At 33.1% G+C, this 15566-nt stretch overlaps 2 protein-coding genes across 2 annotated transcripts; both read right to left on the bottom strand.

Moving 5' to 3' along the window:
- Positions 1-3240: 3240 nt before the first annotated feature.
- Positions 3241-4741, bottom strand: LOC112460511 (astacin-like). The gene is made up of 3 exons (XM_025025214.1): positions 4582-4741; positions 3812-4114; positions 3241-3419 (listed from the first exon to the last, which is right to left on the bottom strand). Exons 1-3 carry the CDS (start codon positions 4724-4726, stop codon positions 3241-3243), a joined length of 627 nt encoding a protein of 208 aa, XP_024880982.1. The 5' UTR covers positions 4727-4741.
- A 2340-nt stretch (positions 4742-7081) lies between these two features.
- LOC112460554 (zinc metalloproteinase nas-8-like) lies at positions 7082-9040 on the bottom strand. Its single transcript, XM_025025285.1, has 4 exons — positions 8884-9040; positions 8281-8586; positions 7659-7795; positions 7082-7437 (listed from the first exon to the last, which is right to left on the bottom strand). The coding sequence occupies exons 1-4, from the start codon at positions 9023-9025 to the stop codon at positions 7264-7266; spliced, it is 759 nt and encodes a 252-aa protein (XP_024881053.1). The 5' UTR covers positions 9026-9040; the 3' UTR covers positions 7082-7263.
- Positions 9041-15566: the final 6526 nt, after the last annotated feature.

Raw genomic sequence — 15566 nt, 5'->3', positions numbered from 1 at the left:
GATGACGCGTCTCCGCCATATTGATGACGTACTCTCCCTTCATTTCCTGATCGCGGCGGACACGGAAAGGATCGGCTCCGGAACGAGTGACGTCGCGAAAGCAGTTTAATTGATGAGAGTAAGCTTTATTCATCTTGCATGAGTTGTTTAACGCAGCACCTATCGCGTAGCATCTATTCAGCGCTCGGGTGTAACTATTTCTCAAAAAAGTAAGTAAAATAAGTATTTCGCGGTACTTGTTCGGCCGCAGGTACGTCGCGGGGACAATCGCGGACGATCGTATTTTCCATCTGTCGCGAATATCGCGGATATCTGCCAAAAATATTAGTACGCTTATTCGATAGAATGCGGAATAACGATCGCGATCATATGAGCGAGCGCGTAGTATCTGATTTTCATCGTAATTCGGAAAATTTGTGATCGCGAAATCATGAGAGCGGGACGCGTATAGCAACGCCACGGCACTCTTGGCTTTTGGCACGAGAAGTTGTCCGCGCTCCGCGCGGGAGATGACGCGTCTCCGATATATTGATGACGTTCTCCTTCATTTCCAGATCGCGGCGGACACGGAAAGGACCGTCCCGGTGGCCGCAGAACGAGTGGCGTCGCGAGAGTTGTTTAATTGGTAAGTGTAACCTTTATTAATCTATAATGCGTGCATTATTTGCTGCAGTATAAAAAAAAGACTTATCTAGATTGGTATTTATTTAGATTAAATATAATTATCATTGTGTATATTAATTTTTTTGTCAATATAAAGGTATTTAATTTTAAATTGTTATATATATATATATATGAATATATTATATCTATACATTTTTAAATAAATATGTTACTGCAAATAATTTATAATATCATGAACAATGTAATAAGGAAATACATAATCGACACGTAAACAATTTATTGAATATTTATAAAATCTTAAAATATAATCTAAAATTAAACCGAAAGTATATTCGTAATTAGCCAACGATATAATAAACATTAGACGTTCATTTAAATCAATGATCATTTGCCAATTGTAGTCGATGAAATGAACGTCTAATGATAATCTAAAATATTTTATTTTCTAGACAATGTATTAAACGTGCAATAATCCCTATTTCTTTCAAAGTAGAGTACCGACCTAAACGTACGCGTAATCTTATCTTTTACAGGCAATGCCGCTTTTACCGAACAACAGGGCAACTAAACACAATCGCCGCCGACTCGCGACTGTATAAACGGTTCGTTGCGTTGCATTTTCGGGAGTGCCGCTCGAAATCGTTGTATTTTTGAATATGACAATTAAAATCGTCGCATTTTCGGGAGTGCCGTTCAAAGTTGTCGGATTATTCGGAACTCCGTCACTCGATTTTAATCATTATTATCGCGGGCGATTTTTTGACGGACAAAATCGGGCGTTATTTCATGTTTTCGGGAGTGCCGTATTAATTATCGCGCAATCATTGTTATTCGCATTTTTGGTGCCGGTGGAGTTATCGGGCATCGAGGGAGCTGACAACCCGAGAGGTCAACCTGAGAGGAGGAGGAGGGCCTGGGAGAGGCATCGGGCGCCAGCGGAACAACTTTGCGGTAAATATTATTTTTTATTTTGTGTAAGAGTAATTTTTTTGTTTGTTCTTGAGCTTTTTTATTTTACCATGATTTAGAAATAATAGCTAGAACGAGGGAGTAATTTAACATTTTATAAGAATTGATTCTTGTAAAGAACATTTTTGGAAAATGTATAATTATTTAAATAAATATTTAATTAAACAATGAATAAAAAGTTTGATGCTATAGGAATTATGTTTTAAAACATTGAGTTTTTTAAACACCATTTTAATATAAATTTTATATTTATATGTTACAGAACCAACGTAGCCACGTGGCAGATATAATTCCGCTGTTGCGCATCGGTGTCGGTGAGTGATGAATTAATAACATATTTATTGAGATAACGGATGTGTGGTAACTTATTAAATATACATATATCTATAGTATATCAATATATACTATATATCTAGATAAATGTGTATGAAATTTGTTAACAATATAAAGATCTTACACATAAGTATAAAGCATTCTACACATCCGTTGTCTTAAAATGGATCAGTTACGACAGATTACATTTTCTTACCACTGCTACCACTTGATCAAGACACTGCTACTATATACTTGATCAAGACACATACAATTTCTTTTAAAATATATAGCGTTACAAAAATAATTAATATACATAAAATATTATGATGATGTTTAATGATTACAAGTACTTATAAAATTATCGATTATTTGTATATAAACATTTATTTGTGTGTATAACACGTCTATAAATGTTTCTTTTTCTTGCACATATATTTGACAACTCTTAACTTTCAATAATTTTTTTCTAAATAAAAAGCTGTTAATGGCATTGTTGTCTGTAATATCGAGACATTATCGTTACTTGTACTCAAATGCACAATAGAAACGCAAAACAATATCCATAATTTTTCCAATAACTTCAAATACTTAATAAAATTGCGAATAAGTAAAATAAGACCGAATTATATTCTTATTAAACAAAAACGTTTATTTAAAATAGATAAAAATCTAAGGACAAACATTTAATTAAAAAAGACTACGTATAAACGTGAAACGCTTATATATAAAAGACATGTAGGACAAAATCGAAATCTTCCTTTCGAACATTTTTAAAGTCGTCACTTCTATTTTTTATTTTAAAAATAATAAGTAACAAAATTCTTTATTTTTAATTTGTAGATTTTTAATAAACTAATAATAATAAATAAGTGAAATATGTAGTTATATGTTTTATACATTATAGTAATAAATATTCTTTTTTTCATAATATATAGATTTTTATTAAAAGAATGTTTCTAATTTATAATTTCTTGTTAATACACAAAACAATTATCAAAGCTAATTATCCGTCAGTGATCTCTGACATAAATCCCAATTGTCGATTACATCGAACATTTGTACATTTTGTTGATCTTCTGATAATCTGAGGCACTAAAGCCAACTCTCTGCCCGATTTCTGCTTTTGGATTCTAAAAATTTCAATATTATAGGATCATAATGTCACTAAAAAAATTGTTTTGATATACTTACAAATAAATATATACAGACGCGTAATTCGATGCAGCACACATAACTTGTAAACTTATAAAATATTTTCTTTTTTTCTACATCAAACTGACAAGTCGGTATCTCGAATCTACTTTTGTTCAGATAATTAATCTAGTAGTGCAACTAATGACATAGGGAACATTTGTAAAAATGATGGTCGCTTACTTTTGTTATGATAGTCTTTACATTGTGATCTATGGCGAACGCGTACGCTGAATAGTGCATCACGCTGTTATAATCGTAAGGGATGTGGTAGTCTTCGAGTACCTCCGAGGAAAGTTTATCGAAATTACCTGCGGTTCCTAAATGCACAAGGCAAAGGAAAGACATTTATAATGCAGATCTACAGAATAATCTCACTTAATTATTACAGTGTTTGTCACGTGTATCGATAAAAGTCGCTTGTTATTTTAATGTTAAATGATTAATAGTTCTCAAGTCATAAAGGATAAAGATGAATTGCGATAGAAATTTTCACAAACTGCAAAAAAATACCTACAGATAGATAGAAAAATTGCCGATTTAAAAAATAATTTATACTTACTACATTGTCGATACATTAATTATAAATAAATTAGTTGATATTAAATATTAATGTATGACAAAACAAAATATCTTTCGATCAAATATTTGTTAAAAGAAGTTAATCTTTGTTTCAAATCTTTCATCGTTTTAATAGATTGCGAATACGTACTTTCTTCGATATTTTTCCAATTGATAGTCACGTAATCATCTCGGTCATCTCTGGTATGTTCGTGCCAAAAGCCAGCAGTATGCATAATCTCATGTATTACGGTACCCTTTTTAGTTACACAACCAGGAATCTGCAAGTTTATTATTTGTGCACCGCCGATCTTGCCAATGTAGCTCCAGCATCCGCTATTATCGCTAACGATTTTGACATAATTCTTTTCGTTCGTCCTCGGTTTAAGCCGGAGGCACGTATACTTTTCATAGTCTTTCATCGCCTCGCGTATAAGTTTCAACTGCGTCCTATCTGCAATAGAAAATTTATAAATAGAAATAATAAAAGTGAAACAATTTCGAATAAAAATGTTTATCCATCTATTGTATGCTCAGGCGAATACTTAATTTTTCGTTTATATCTGATTTTCCATTTTTTGCCATTAAATAATCATAAAGTAAGCATTATTATTTTATTTTATTTTTATTTTTCTAAGAATAAAGTATGTTCCAAAATAACATCTGCGACATGTTTTAATTCTTTGTGGATATTTTACAATAACACAATCTAATAAACTAAATTAATAAACATACAAAATACAAGTAGAAAATTTCTTCATCTTATTCTAAAATTATTATATTTCGATGCATTTTTCAGGAATTTAGATTTATTAATACGCATTAAATTTGATTCTTTCCGTAAACACAATATATTGTAGAATAATTGCTAAACAAACTACAATACAAAATAGTTAAGCTTTTATTCTCGAAGATACTTACTGAAGTTACCCTCGATTACGTAAGGAATAACGTGATTGGGCCAACGGAGCTTTGGGTCTTTTGCACCGTTTGATCGTGTAGTGCTTTCCGTGACCATGACGTCTCCCTCAAAGTAATTGCCCAATTCTTCGGGATTCACGTTCATGTCTTCGGTCCATTGCGCTACCTTAACTCCTGTATCGTCGTCCGGAATCGTTAAACCGGTTACTAACATATTCCTTAAATCAGGGACCGGCCCCGCCGACGCAAATGTAAGAACGACTGCAAGCGTCCACGCTAACGGTTGACACAACATGATCAACGTTAAATTAAATTACAGCAAGTTACCGATTTAACTATAGTCCCGTAACGGCGAAAACGAGTGCCGAATACAGCCTTCCCCGGATCGTCTTTATATGTTCCATCTCAAAGATTCGTCTGCCCCACCTACGCGACTTTCAGGTGGTCATATCAAAGAGTATCATATCAAAGATGCAATTTGGTAACACAAACTTTTACTGACGATCAGTATACAATCCTTTTTTTTTGTATACTTTTTTGTATATGTGCTTACATGCTATAGGTATATATAAGTGAGATAAGACTTGATAAGATGGTTTCATTGATTCCAATCGAGTATTTAATTAATTACGATCAATATACAATCCTTTTTTTTCTGTATTCCTTTTTATATATGTGCTTATATGCTATAGGTATATGAATGAGATAAGATTTGATAAAATGGTGTCATTGACTCGAGTGAAGTATCTATTTAAATAATTTGATTTTATAATTTTAGCGTTGAAAATTTAATTTATCACCGTCTTGGTTTTTCTGGATAGAATTACAAAATTTATTTGGTTGCGCGTATCTGGACACTCGTACATAATTTAGAGCTTTGTCTAACAATTTAGCATCTGTAGGTGTTTGATATTTATATTAAATTAAACATATAAAATTAAAAACAGGTAATAGCTTTTGTTTAACATTAAATTAATTAATATAAGTGTATTTTCACTTAACAATACAATTATAACATCGTATAAATAATTAACATAATATAAATACCTATTTGTTATCTATTTATAAACTTTTAATTTTTTGTGACCTGTATCTTTCTTTTTTATTTTCTATATATATTTGATAATTATACATAAAAATTCTGTTTATCGGAAGAGAAAGCAAAAGATTGATTCCCATATAATACAAGTACGTTACATGTATTACACTTGAAAAAATTAAATATTAAGTAATTAAACACAATTTTTAAAATTGTTTAATTTTCTCAATTTCCGATAATTTGTTGCAAAATTGCGCTTTTATCAAACGGATGATTGCCTGTGTTGTTATAAAACTTGTATAGTAGATAGAAAGTAAAGAATAATCTCTAAAACAAAAACCGATGAGGTATGTTGTACGTGCTGTAAAATTCAGACAAAATAAATACAAAACAATTTAAATAATTTTATTTTTATTGCAATGTTTTGAACAATTTAAAAAGTTTAAACAGGTGACAAAGATAAATTTGCGTCTTATGTTTATGTTCTCTGAAGTGCGAGAAGTCATACATAATATTGATATTTTTCTTTCTTGAAATATTCCCTGAATTATAACCACTTTGCAATTTTAAAAATTTAAAGATAATAGATGAAAAAAATTGTACTTTCTTAAATTAAAAATTTGTTAAAATGCAAACTTGAGCATTAAAAAATATAAGAAAAGCACTTAAATAAATTCTTAAAAATTATATGTTATTTAAGTTTTTAAGAATATATGTTATTTAAAATGTTTTTTCAACTCTATACATATACGTAAAGTGTACAAATACACTTTAAAATGGATCCCTCTTACCTAATACGTCACAAAATGATAATTCTTTAGCAAGAAGTAATTTTATTAACAAAAAAATCAGTTATAACTTATTTCAGTTAAATAATAATTCAGGATTTTATTTTACATTTAATGCATGGTATGCTTCACTCCGTGATAATTCAAAAATACTTTTATAAAAAAAACTGAAAAAAATTATAAAAAATAAAATAAAACCATTAAGTATGATAACTTTTAATGAGCGTATTGTTCGATTATCATCTTCCTCTATATTTCTATCGAAAATAAATCTAGCAAGAAACCTTGGTATTGTGTTATAAGAAATACATAATGCATTGCAATCTCCTATAAATTACTCGTGATATAATTGTACAAATAATAAATAATTTTATCGTAAAATACCTTACTTGTATTTGAGTACGTATTGGCAATTGAAATTACGTAACGATCTCTTTATCGATCGAAAATTTCCATCACATACATTTTCTCTGCTCTTATTTTCAAACTTCATATAACGTCATATATGATACTCAATCAATATTTGACCATTAACGAAGATAAAAAATTCAATAAGAAAGGTGTTATATATAGATAATGCATTTGTATATAATAATATGTAACTTTATGTAGGTATAAAGTACATTGAAATATACACGATAATGATTATATTAATGTAAAATAATACTGTCGATATTTGCTGTTCACATATTTTTAAAGAGACATAATCATACGTTTTGCATACAAGACTAGATATTTCTTTCTTTCTTTCTTTCTTATTACGCGAAGATTCTTATTAATTAACTCTAATCAAGATTTTTGTCTTTTTTTTGTATCAACACATGCGAAAACTGCTGAATCGTCAATGTTCATTCATTAGTACTGATCGTCGACGTAACTGATTATGCCAGTACGCTGGCCACATCTGTACATCCTTCGGACTTTCAGAATGTCTTTCTTGCTGAAACCCTCCCTCTGACCGAGCTTTATCTCTCTGTCACCCTGGAAGATTCCGCCAATAAGATCCAAAATGCTACCATCCAGTTGTCTCTATACATACAAACACATGGACACGTATGTAACATATAATGCGATTTTGCGATTCGCCAATTCGCAAAATGTACTTTATTAAATTATGCGAACACGGTAGCTCGTGTCAGCGTAAGCTCCGTCCAGCGATTAAACCAGTCAAGTAATATAATTAATGATAAAGCAAGTAATATTATTAATAATAGAGAACACATGTGAAAATGTTCTTAGAAATCGCTTACTTTGGGCACGATGGTTTTTAATTGATAATTCTTGGAGAACGCCGTTGACGAGTAGTGCATCACGCTGCCGTAATCGTAACCGACGCCGAATGCGTGGGTGATCTCCGGGGGGGCCTTATTAAAATTGTGCGCGTGACCTACATGCATAAAGTACATGATAAAAATAGAATTTCATAATGTAGAGGAGATAACCTTAGCCGGTTATTGCGCCGATGACCATAAGTTTTACGGTAGAGAGAGTCGCTCGTATTTCGTATTGAAGACGTTGGTATCAAGACATTTCGGAATTGAGGCGTCAATGTTAAATTCTCGTGCTACAAGCGATAAAAAAATTCTCTAGAAATTTTCAAAAATTACAAAAATATTTAAGTTAGTTAATATTGAATAATAACTAAATAACAGACAAGATGCCATGGTTTTCGATTAAATTTTCATTAAAAAAGAATCGATGCTCAGGTATCAGCTCAAGATTTTCAGCTTTAAAAAATTAGCAGTTAAGATAAAGAATCAGAGTGACGCGAGAAAGTGTGTCAAACGGGCGTTAGAGCTTAGGATTGTGATATTTTCCTTCAGTCAGCCTTGTCGTTCGAGATATGAGTATGAGTAGGACGCGAATACACACCGTTCGAGATATTGTCCCACAGTATGTCCACGTACTCGTCCCGCTCGTATCTGCTGTGCTCGTGCAAAAAGCCGACGGCGTGCATCAGCTCGTGTATCACCGTGCCCTTCTGCGTCAGGCAACCGGGAACCTGAAGGTTTAGATCCTGCCGGCCGCCAATTCTACCCACGCTGCTCCAGCATCCGGTGTTACCGGCTGTGATTCTGACGTAATCGCTCTCCTCGCCCGTGTACGGCTTAAATCTGATGCACGTGTACTTGTGATAGTCGTCCATTGCGTCGTATATAACTCTCTGTTGTTGCGCGTCTACGATTTCATGGAAGAATGAAAATATAGTTTTAAGCGATAAAGGAGGGAACCTTACACACAATTGCTCAGATGAATTTAAGAATTCAATTGTCTGAATGTACAATTAACACTCGTGCTTAAATCGTTAAGTAAATTAGTAAAATAGTATAATAATAAAATAATAAAATAGTAAAATAGTAAAACAACTCAGTAAATCGCTTTTTAAATATGATATGATCGCCCGTCCCATCAGTTTGGAAAAAAATAGGAAAAAGGAACTGTCGTATCGAGTTTAAGATTTTCAAAGTTACTCACTGAAGTAAGGACTAATCATAAAAGGAATGACACCGTTGGGCCACCGGGCGGAGACAGCCGCGAGACCGTTTCTTCCGATGCTCGGCGGAAACAGGATGTCTCCCTCCGCGTATTCGCCCAGCTCCTCCGGGTTCACGTCCATATCCTCGCGCCATTGGGCCACCTTCAATCCGGTTTCGTTACTCGGGAATCCGTAGAGCGAACTGCCAAGATTTCGTAGGTGAGCGATCAGTCCGCCAGGACTGTCCACGGCATTGTCGAAAACGTCCCGACGACGAAAGGTCGGCCAGGCCGACGTCGACGTCGTCAGGACGAGGAACGCGAGGGTGGCCAACAGTCGACACGGCATGATCGATGTTCAATCGGATCTCGGTACCGGTCTAAGTATCTCTGTATACCTCTACGAGTTCACAGTTTCGCGACAACGAGCGCGAATGCAATGATACTCGGCCACTCGGGTCGTTCCCGTTTTTATACGCCATGTCGAAAAAAATCTGTGCCCCACCCGCGCGGATGTGCTTGCCGCTTTAGGAAGCGGCTCCGGAAGTGATCGGGGCCATCCGTTGATAACCGTGGACTTTAAGTAACGGCGTGCTCATAGATTTGCGCCTGGTATCTCTCCGATACCTCGAAGGCGCGACATCAAGACCCTGAGGACGCTGTGAGTCATTAATCTTTCCGACATGCCGATTACTTTGGAGGAGGCCGAAATTCTTAGTTACCTCTTTCGAGCCTCTTTCGCAATTTTGATTATATATGTACGTGGATCGTCACCGACATTGTTAATATTCGGATTCAGGTTTGAAGGTACGGGATCGCTCGCTGTTTTTTCATCGAGAAACGCAATTATCTCAATTTGGAAATAGTTGATTAGCAATTATTCAAGCATTTAAAAGCATTTTATTAGAAATAGACTTGAGCATGATGAAGAAAGTTGCATTGTGTGTAAAATAATTTCCGGCTCTTCTGGCTTGAGATAAATTTTACAAAAATTTTGGGAGATAAGTTGAGGATATACTAGCTTTAGAGAATAAATCTTGATTGAAGGATTCAAATGCGACGTCTGAGGATATCCATTTTTTACTGAAGATATCAATTTTTTGCGGCATATTTTATTTGCATATGTCGAGGAATAAAAGATAAGAAATTTTAGAAGCGCGAGATAATCCCCGCGGAAGTGAGGAAGTGCGGAACCCGTTCAGATCATTGCCACTTGATGCGTCAAGTACGTCTGCATAATCGGAGAACGGCGTTATTAGCACATAGAACGGTGGGATTAATATCCCGACACGAGTCATTCACATGCAAATCTTGCCGAGCAAACATTTGTCATCGAAGTCGAAACCTCGGGGTATAACAGCAAATAGCCAAGGTCGTCACTTTTGTTAGTCTTGTCGCCCGTTTCGATATTATACTTACAATTACAATACGTTTCTTTGCTTAAAACATTCATTTAATTTAAGAAAAGGAACTCGAACAAAATTTGAAACACTTTGAATGTTTTCTTTAAATGTTTATGAAATGTTACTTGTGAAACGTAAATGCTTAAAGTGTTTTAAGTTTTTTGCTAAATTCTAAGATAAAATAAAAATTAGAAAGAATGTTTAGAAAAATGTTGTGAAGAACAAACGGGATCTGTTCAGACTTTCTGTTCATGATCGCGATAAAAAACGTTCTAATGTTTTTCATAAATATTTCCAACCAGAATCCATGAATTTTTTAAGGAATCAAATAAAGGATCCTAATTAGATCCCAGAAAGTGGGATTTGTTCGAAAAAAATAGCGTCCAAAACACCGTTATTTATAATTATTCGAGTGATTAGAAATGGCAGCGACTAATTGCGACCTATGAATATCGCAGTGTTTAACTAGCATACAAAGATAGCGAGGGACTGAAAGCAGCGCTACGAAAATTCCATTTTGCGTTATCTAAAACCAGTTTAAAGTGTATCTATCAGCGTACTAGAGTTAAATGTTAGAACTCGGGTTCCCCTTTCTATTACGCGAGCGGCGACGATAATTTTCGGTCAAAAAAAATAAATCAATCCCGTCGGCCGGCGCGCAGTTTACATACAGGTCGGTACTTCCGGGATTTGCGTTTACATAGCGTTTAGAGGGGTGCGATAGAAATAAAACTGAAATTGTTTAAATAATTTTATTACTTTAATTAATGTCAAAATATACTTAAACAAGAAACAATAAAATTAATATTACATTAACAAAGAATAGCACTCACCGCAAAACTGGCCGCGAGCATGGGCTGTGATGATAATGACAGTTCTCACATATTAATTCGTGGCATCAATGATTCTTAATTCATAAAGTTTGCGACATCCTGGACCTCCGCAGAGATGATTGATCAAGCACACTCATTTAGCAAATCTACAAATCCGAACTCCATACCCTGCAAACATTATACATGTAGGTACACATCGCATACATACATTTCATGCAGTCTCACGAATGATAGCTCTATATTATATATGTACTACTTACAAAATACAATTGACGAATCAAACGTTTCATCTATCATTGTTGTCCTTCTTCCTCGAGTTTTCTTTGATAAACTTTTCTTTTTTCTTGTTACATTTTTTCCTTTGATTTTTCTTTTTCGTTGCGTTGTCTCCTCTATCGTGATACCTTGCTGAAAGATGTCTCTTGATTCTTTTTCAGCAATGTCTTTCTGTAATCCTTCTTTCTCCATTATTATCCTTTTCTCTTCTTTCGATTCTTCCTTGATAAATATTTCATAATTTCAACACCGTAATTTCTATCTTCAATATTCCTTAATTTCACTTTGCTTCTCCGGTCATACTTTTCGGCCGCTTTTTCTTTTTTTCTTTGATTCCCTTCTTCAACACACTTCTCTTTCTTCTTGTTCTATTTATTTTTTCGATCTTCAATCTTCTATATATTCTCTTCTCTATTGCGATGCCTCGTCAAAGCATTTTTCTTGATTTATTTTCAACAATATTTTTTTATGGTACTTCTTTTTCTATCGTTATTCTTGCTGCTTTTTCGATTCTTCTTCAATAAACTTGTTGTAATTTCTCCACTGCAATTTTCATCTTCAATGCTTTTTCATGTTGTGCTTATCCTTTTTTATATGGCTATTTCTTCTCCTCCTCCTCGATCCTTCTACGACAAATATATCTTTATTTTTGTCCCACTATTTCTTTCTTTGATTTTCGTTCTTCTGTCATTGCTTTATCTTCTATTGTGCGACATCTTGACGAGAGATTTCTCTTTATTCCTTTTCGCCCCAATTTTGTTACGATATTCCTTCTTCCATCATTGATTATCTCATCTTCTTGATCTTTTCTTGACAAATTTATTATAATTATTCTGCAGTTTTTACTTTTGATGTAATTTGTTTCTTCGTTTATCAGTAAGATAAACGACAGAATATATCGTTTTTTACATAATTCTTAACGTTATATTTATATTTTTATATTTATTGCATTTTTACACAAGTAAATTTCTTCAAATTATAAAGAAAATTTATTTTTATTGAGAATTTTATACAGAATAAATTGTTGAATTATACCCTCCCGCTTTATTTCTACCTACCCGTATGCTTATTTATTCCTACCTAAACTTCTTACAATTATAATACTAATAACGTTTCTTTCTAATGTCGAGAACCACCCATAATCTTACCTGCTCGTACCTTTACTTATTCGTTTTCCTACCTACCCGATTTTTATCTAATTTTTATCTGTATTCCTACCTACCCTATATTCCTTTATCTAGTATACCTATAATTATAATTGCAATTACCTACAAAAAGCGTGCGCAAATTTGATTTTAAATTAGGACTGTTTATAAGTTTTAGGGAGTTTAAATAGGAGTTTACGCGGGATAGACATTTAATTAGAGACGGCATTGATTACGTGCACTGAAACAAATTTATTATTTGCAAGAAAATAGATTTCTTTTTAAATTTAAGTTCTTTAATTCAAAGAAGTATATTAGGTAGATTCGAGAAAATATTTTAAACTCAGAAAAATGTTTTTAAGAAAACTAAATTCAAAGAAATCTATTTTCTTGCAAATAATAAATTTTTAGTGTTTTATTGCGTTACACACAAAATATAAAACACTAAAACCGAACACTTATTAATCGAAAAAGCGTTTAAAGTGAACGTTTAAAAAGTGGCAAAAAAAGTGTATAAAATAAAACACTTAGATTTGCAGTGCGTTCAGTAACATTTGTGTAAATGCATAAAATGCGTGTAAAACCAATCACTTCTTGACATTTTTTTTTATTATTATGTATTTATTATTAAAATCAACGAGCCTAATAGTAAATATATAATATTTACAAAAAAGATAAATATCCTATAAAAATTAAATAATTTAAGGTTTACTAGAGATTAACTATGAAGAGATTAATTGGGCTAATGATCCAAAATAGTTGTTATTGCCAAATATAAATTATCATGTAAATAAATATCAATAACGTATAATGTCGAAATTGTAATAAGATCATCTTTAGTAACAAAAACAAACAATAATTTAAAACGTATAAATATGAACAATTTATATATACATATAAGTACCACGCTTATAATTTTCTTGTCGATGTGGTAAAAACAATTTTGCACGTCTGGAACTATTACTAGTAATTTGTTATTATATAGGAAGCATTAAATAGATCTTTTTCGTCATTATACAGACCGGTTGTAGAAGACATTTCTAAGATGTAACGCCGACGTGGCAACTCAAGTATCTTATATTTCGATATGCTAGAAATAGTATCTTCCTTTCTGGATAAAATTTTTTTATTTTACGGAAAATATTTGTCTTTCTAATTGTATATCATTGTCTTTTTATTATATATGTATATATATGTGCATTACCTATAAAAAATAAGACCCAACTTATACATGCTTTCAGAGCGAAAATTCGGTATTGCGACATGATCCACTTTTGCAAGCTTCTTGTAACGCTTCGATTGAAATTCCAAATGCAGCGTGACATTCTTGATAACCATTTTTGCGTATCTTAAATGCAATGCTGTTTGTTGTCTGCATCGAAGACTAATTCTCTCATTGATTCTGTTAGGAATAAGAGAGGAGTCGGATACCAAAATCGCGAGAAGATTAAGAGTAATTACAGGAGTTTCATGGAAGTGCGTCCACGTCAGGCGTTCATCGTGCCTATAAAATAGTTTTCTATTGCCCATTTTCTAATATGAAGTACAGAAACGTTAAAGATCGCCTTAAAAACTAGTTCGTCCCAACATGGAAATAGATCTCGAGTTCTATTCGTTTCCAGCAACCATCTGTCACATTTAAACGATAAGCGTATTAGATAATATAAACACTTGATAATTGTCGGTTTAATCTGATAACTTATTAGCAAAATAGATGTCCACAAAATCATTTGTCGTGTTGTGTATTATACAAACTCTGAGGACGAGCGTGGCCTATTAGACAGCACATTGGTCTAATGAGTCAAAAATCCCGGGTTCAATTCCCGGTAGAGCTAGAAAAATTATATTAAAAAAAAAAATTATATTCGCTCGTTCTCCTTTTGGAAGGCAATGGCAAGCCACCGAGAGTATGTTTTGCCAAGAAAACTTCTAAAAAAAAAAAATTGACAAGTGAATTTTAAAACATTACTGGATGAATTAATTGCAACACTGTCAATTAATTTATCCAGTAATGTTTTAAAATCTATTTGCCAATTTTTTTTTTTTTTATGAATTGATTGACAGTGTTGCAACTACATAGACTGTACATAGACTGTACATAGACTGTAGGTCTATGTAGGTAGTTGCAATACTGTCAATCAATTCATCCAGTAATGTTTTAAAATTCATTTGCCAAATGTAATGCCATTTTGATAACTCGTTAGCAAAATAGATGTCCACAAAATCACTTATCGGGTTGGGTACAAAACGCATCGGTTTACAGGATTGTCGAGAATTCATTTTCTCGGGACGAGAGATTCTTTTAATATTTTTTGTCTTCTCGCCCAAAAATGTATACTTTCCGTTGGGCGATTAATTCTGAGACAAAGAAAGCATGTACCAACGTAGTAATCATTCTCAATTGTACTAAGATCTAACTCGACTATATAGTGCTCAGGTATTACGTGACGTGGCAATTGAGTCGTAACATTCAAATCGGAATTTTGACAAGTGAATAAGATGCCTAATAATGTCAAAATGCGCAGAATGAAAGTCGACATTATGGCAATTTTTATTTCATGTACCTGTAAAGACGTTACATTCGTGACCTATTCTTGATAATATTTGAAAAATAATATTGAACTACGTTTGTCAAGGTAGTTTTTACAAATCATATTTTAAAAACTGTGTTATATTTTCTAAACGCAACATATAAATGTATTCTATTTCTACTAACTCACCCTATTTAAATTATGCTAGAATTAGGTGTAATTCTTCGTAGTTATTAAGTTTGGTGTATCCCGCGATGTATCTTGTCACAACAAGTTCTTAATGCTAGCAATACGATTCTACTGCCTCGGGATATCATTGAGAACTGAGGGTACGGATAATTGTATTATAATAAGTACAGCATCTCATGTAACATCTCATGTAGCATCTCATGTAACAACGACTGGTAAGGTCATTACAACGCACCACCCTGAGAAAGTTAGGCGATTGTAGGACGTAGCGTAGCGAGGTGCGTGTGTCTGCGGATCGACACCCAC

This window comes from Temnothorax curvispinosus, unplaced genomic scaffold (genome assembly GCF_003070985.1).
Source record: "Temnothorax curvispinosus isolate PA1 unplaced genomic scaffold, ASM307098v1 QBEX01010630.1, whole genome shotgun sequence".
In the NCBI taxonomy this organism is placed as follows: domain Eukaryota; kingdom Metazoa; phylum Arthropoda; class Insecta; order Hymenoptera; family Formicidae; genus Temnothorax; species Temnothorax curvispinosus.
Note: the sequence above shows the minus strand (reverse complement) of the source record. Positions and strands in the feature narration are given on the sequence as shown.

What these genes read in the sequence shown, in the direction of transcription:
- LOC112460511 (XM_025025214.1), bottom strand. Translation starts at nt 4,726, where the DNA reads ATGAACGTGAATCCCGAAGAATTGGGCAATTACTTTGAGGGAGACGTC. An exon ending in CGTAATCGAGGGTAACTTCA is followed by an intron (nt 4,115 to 4,581) that starts GTAAGTATCTTC and finishes TTTCTATTGCAG; the next exon opens with ATAGGACGCAGTTGAAACTT. An exon ending in TTGGAAAAATATCGAAGAAA is followed by an intron (nt 3,420 to 3,811) that starts GTACGTATTCGC and finishes TTGTGCATTTAG; the next exon opens with GAACCGCAGGTAATTTCGAT.
- LOC112460554 (XM_025025285.1), bottom strand. Translation starts at nt 9,025, where the DNA reads ATGGACGTGAACCCGGAGGAGCTGGGCGAATACGCGGAGGGAGACATC. An exon ending in TATGATTAGTCCTTACTTCA is followed by an intron (nt 8,587 to 8,883) that starts GTGAGTAACTTT and finishes ATGAAATCGTAG; the next exon opens with ACGCGCAACAACAGAGAGTT. An exon ending in TAAAAACCATCGTGCCCAAA is followed by an intron (nt 7,438 to 7,658) that starts GTAAGCGATTTC and finishes TTGTATGTATAG; the next exon opens with AGACAACTGGATGGTAGCAT.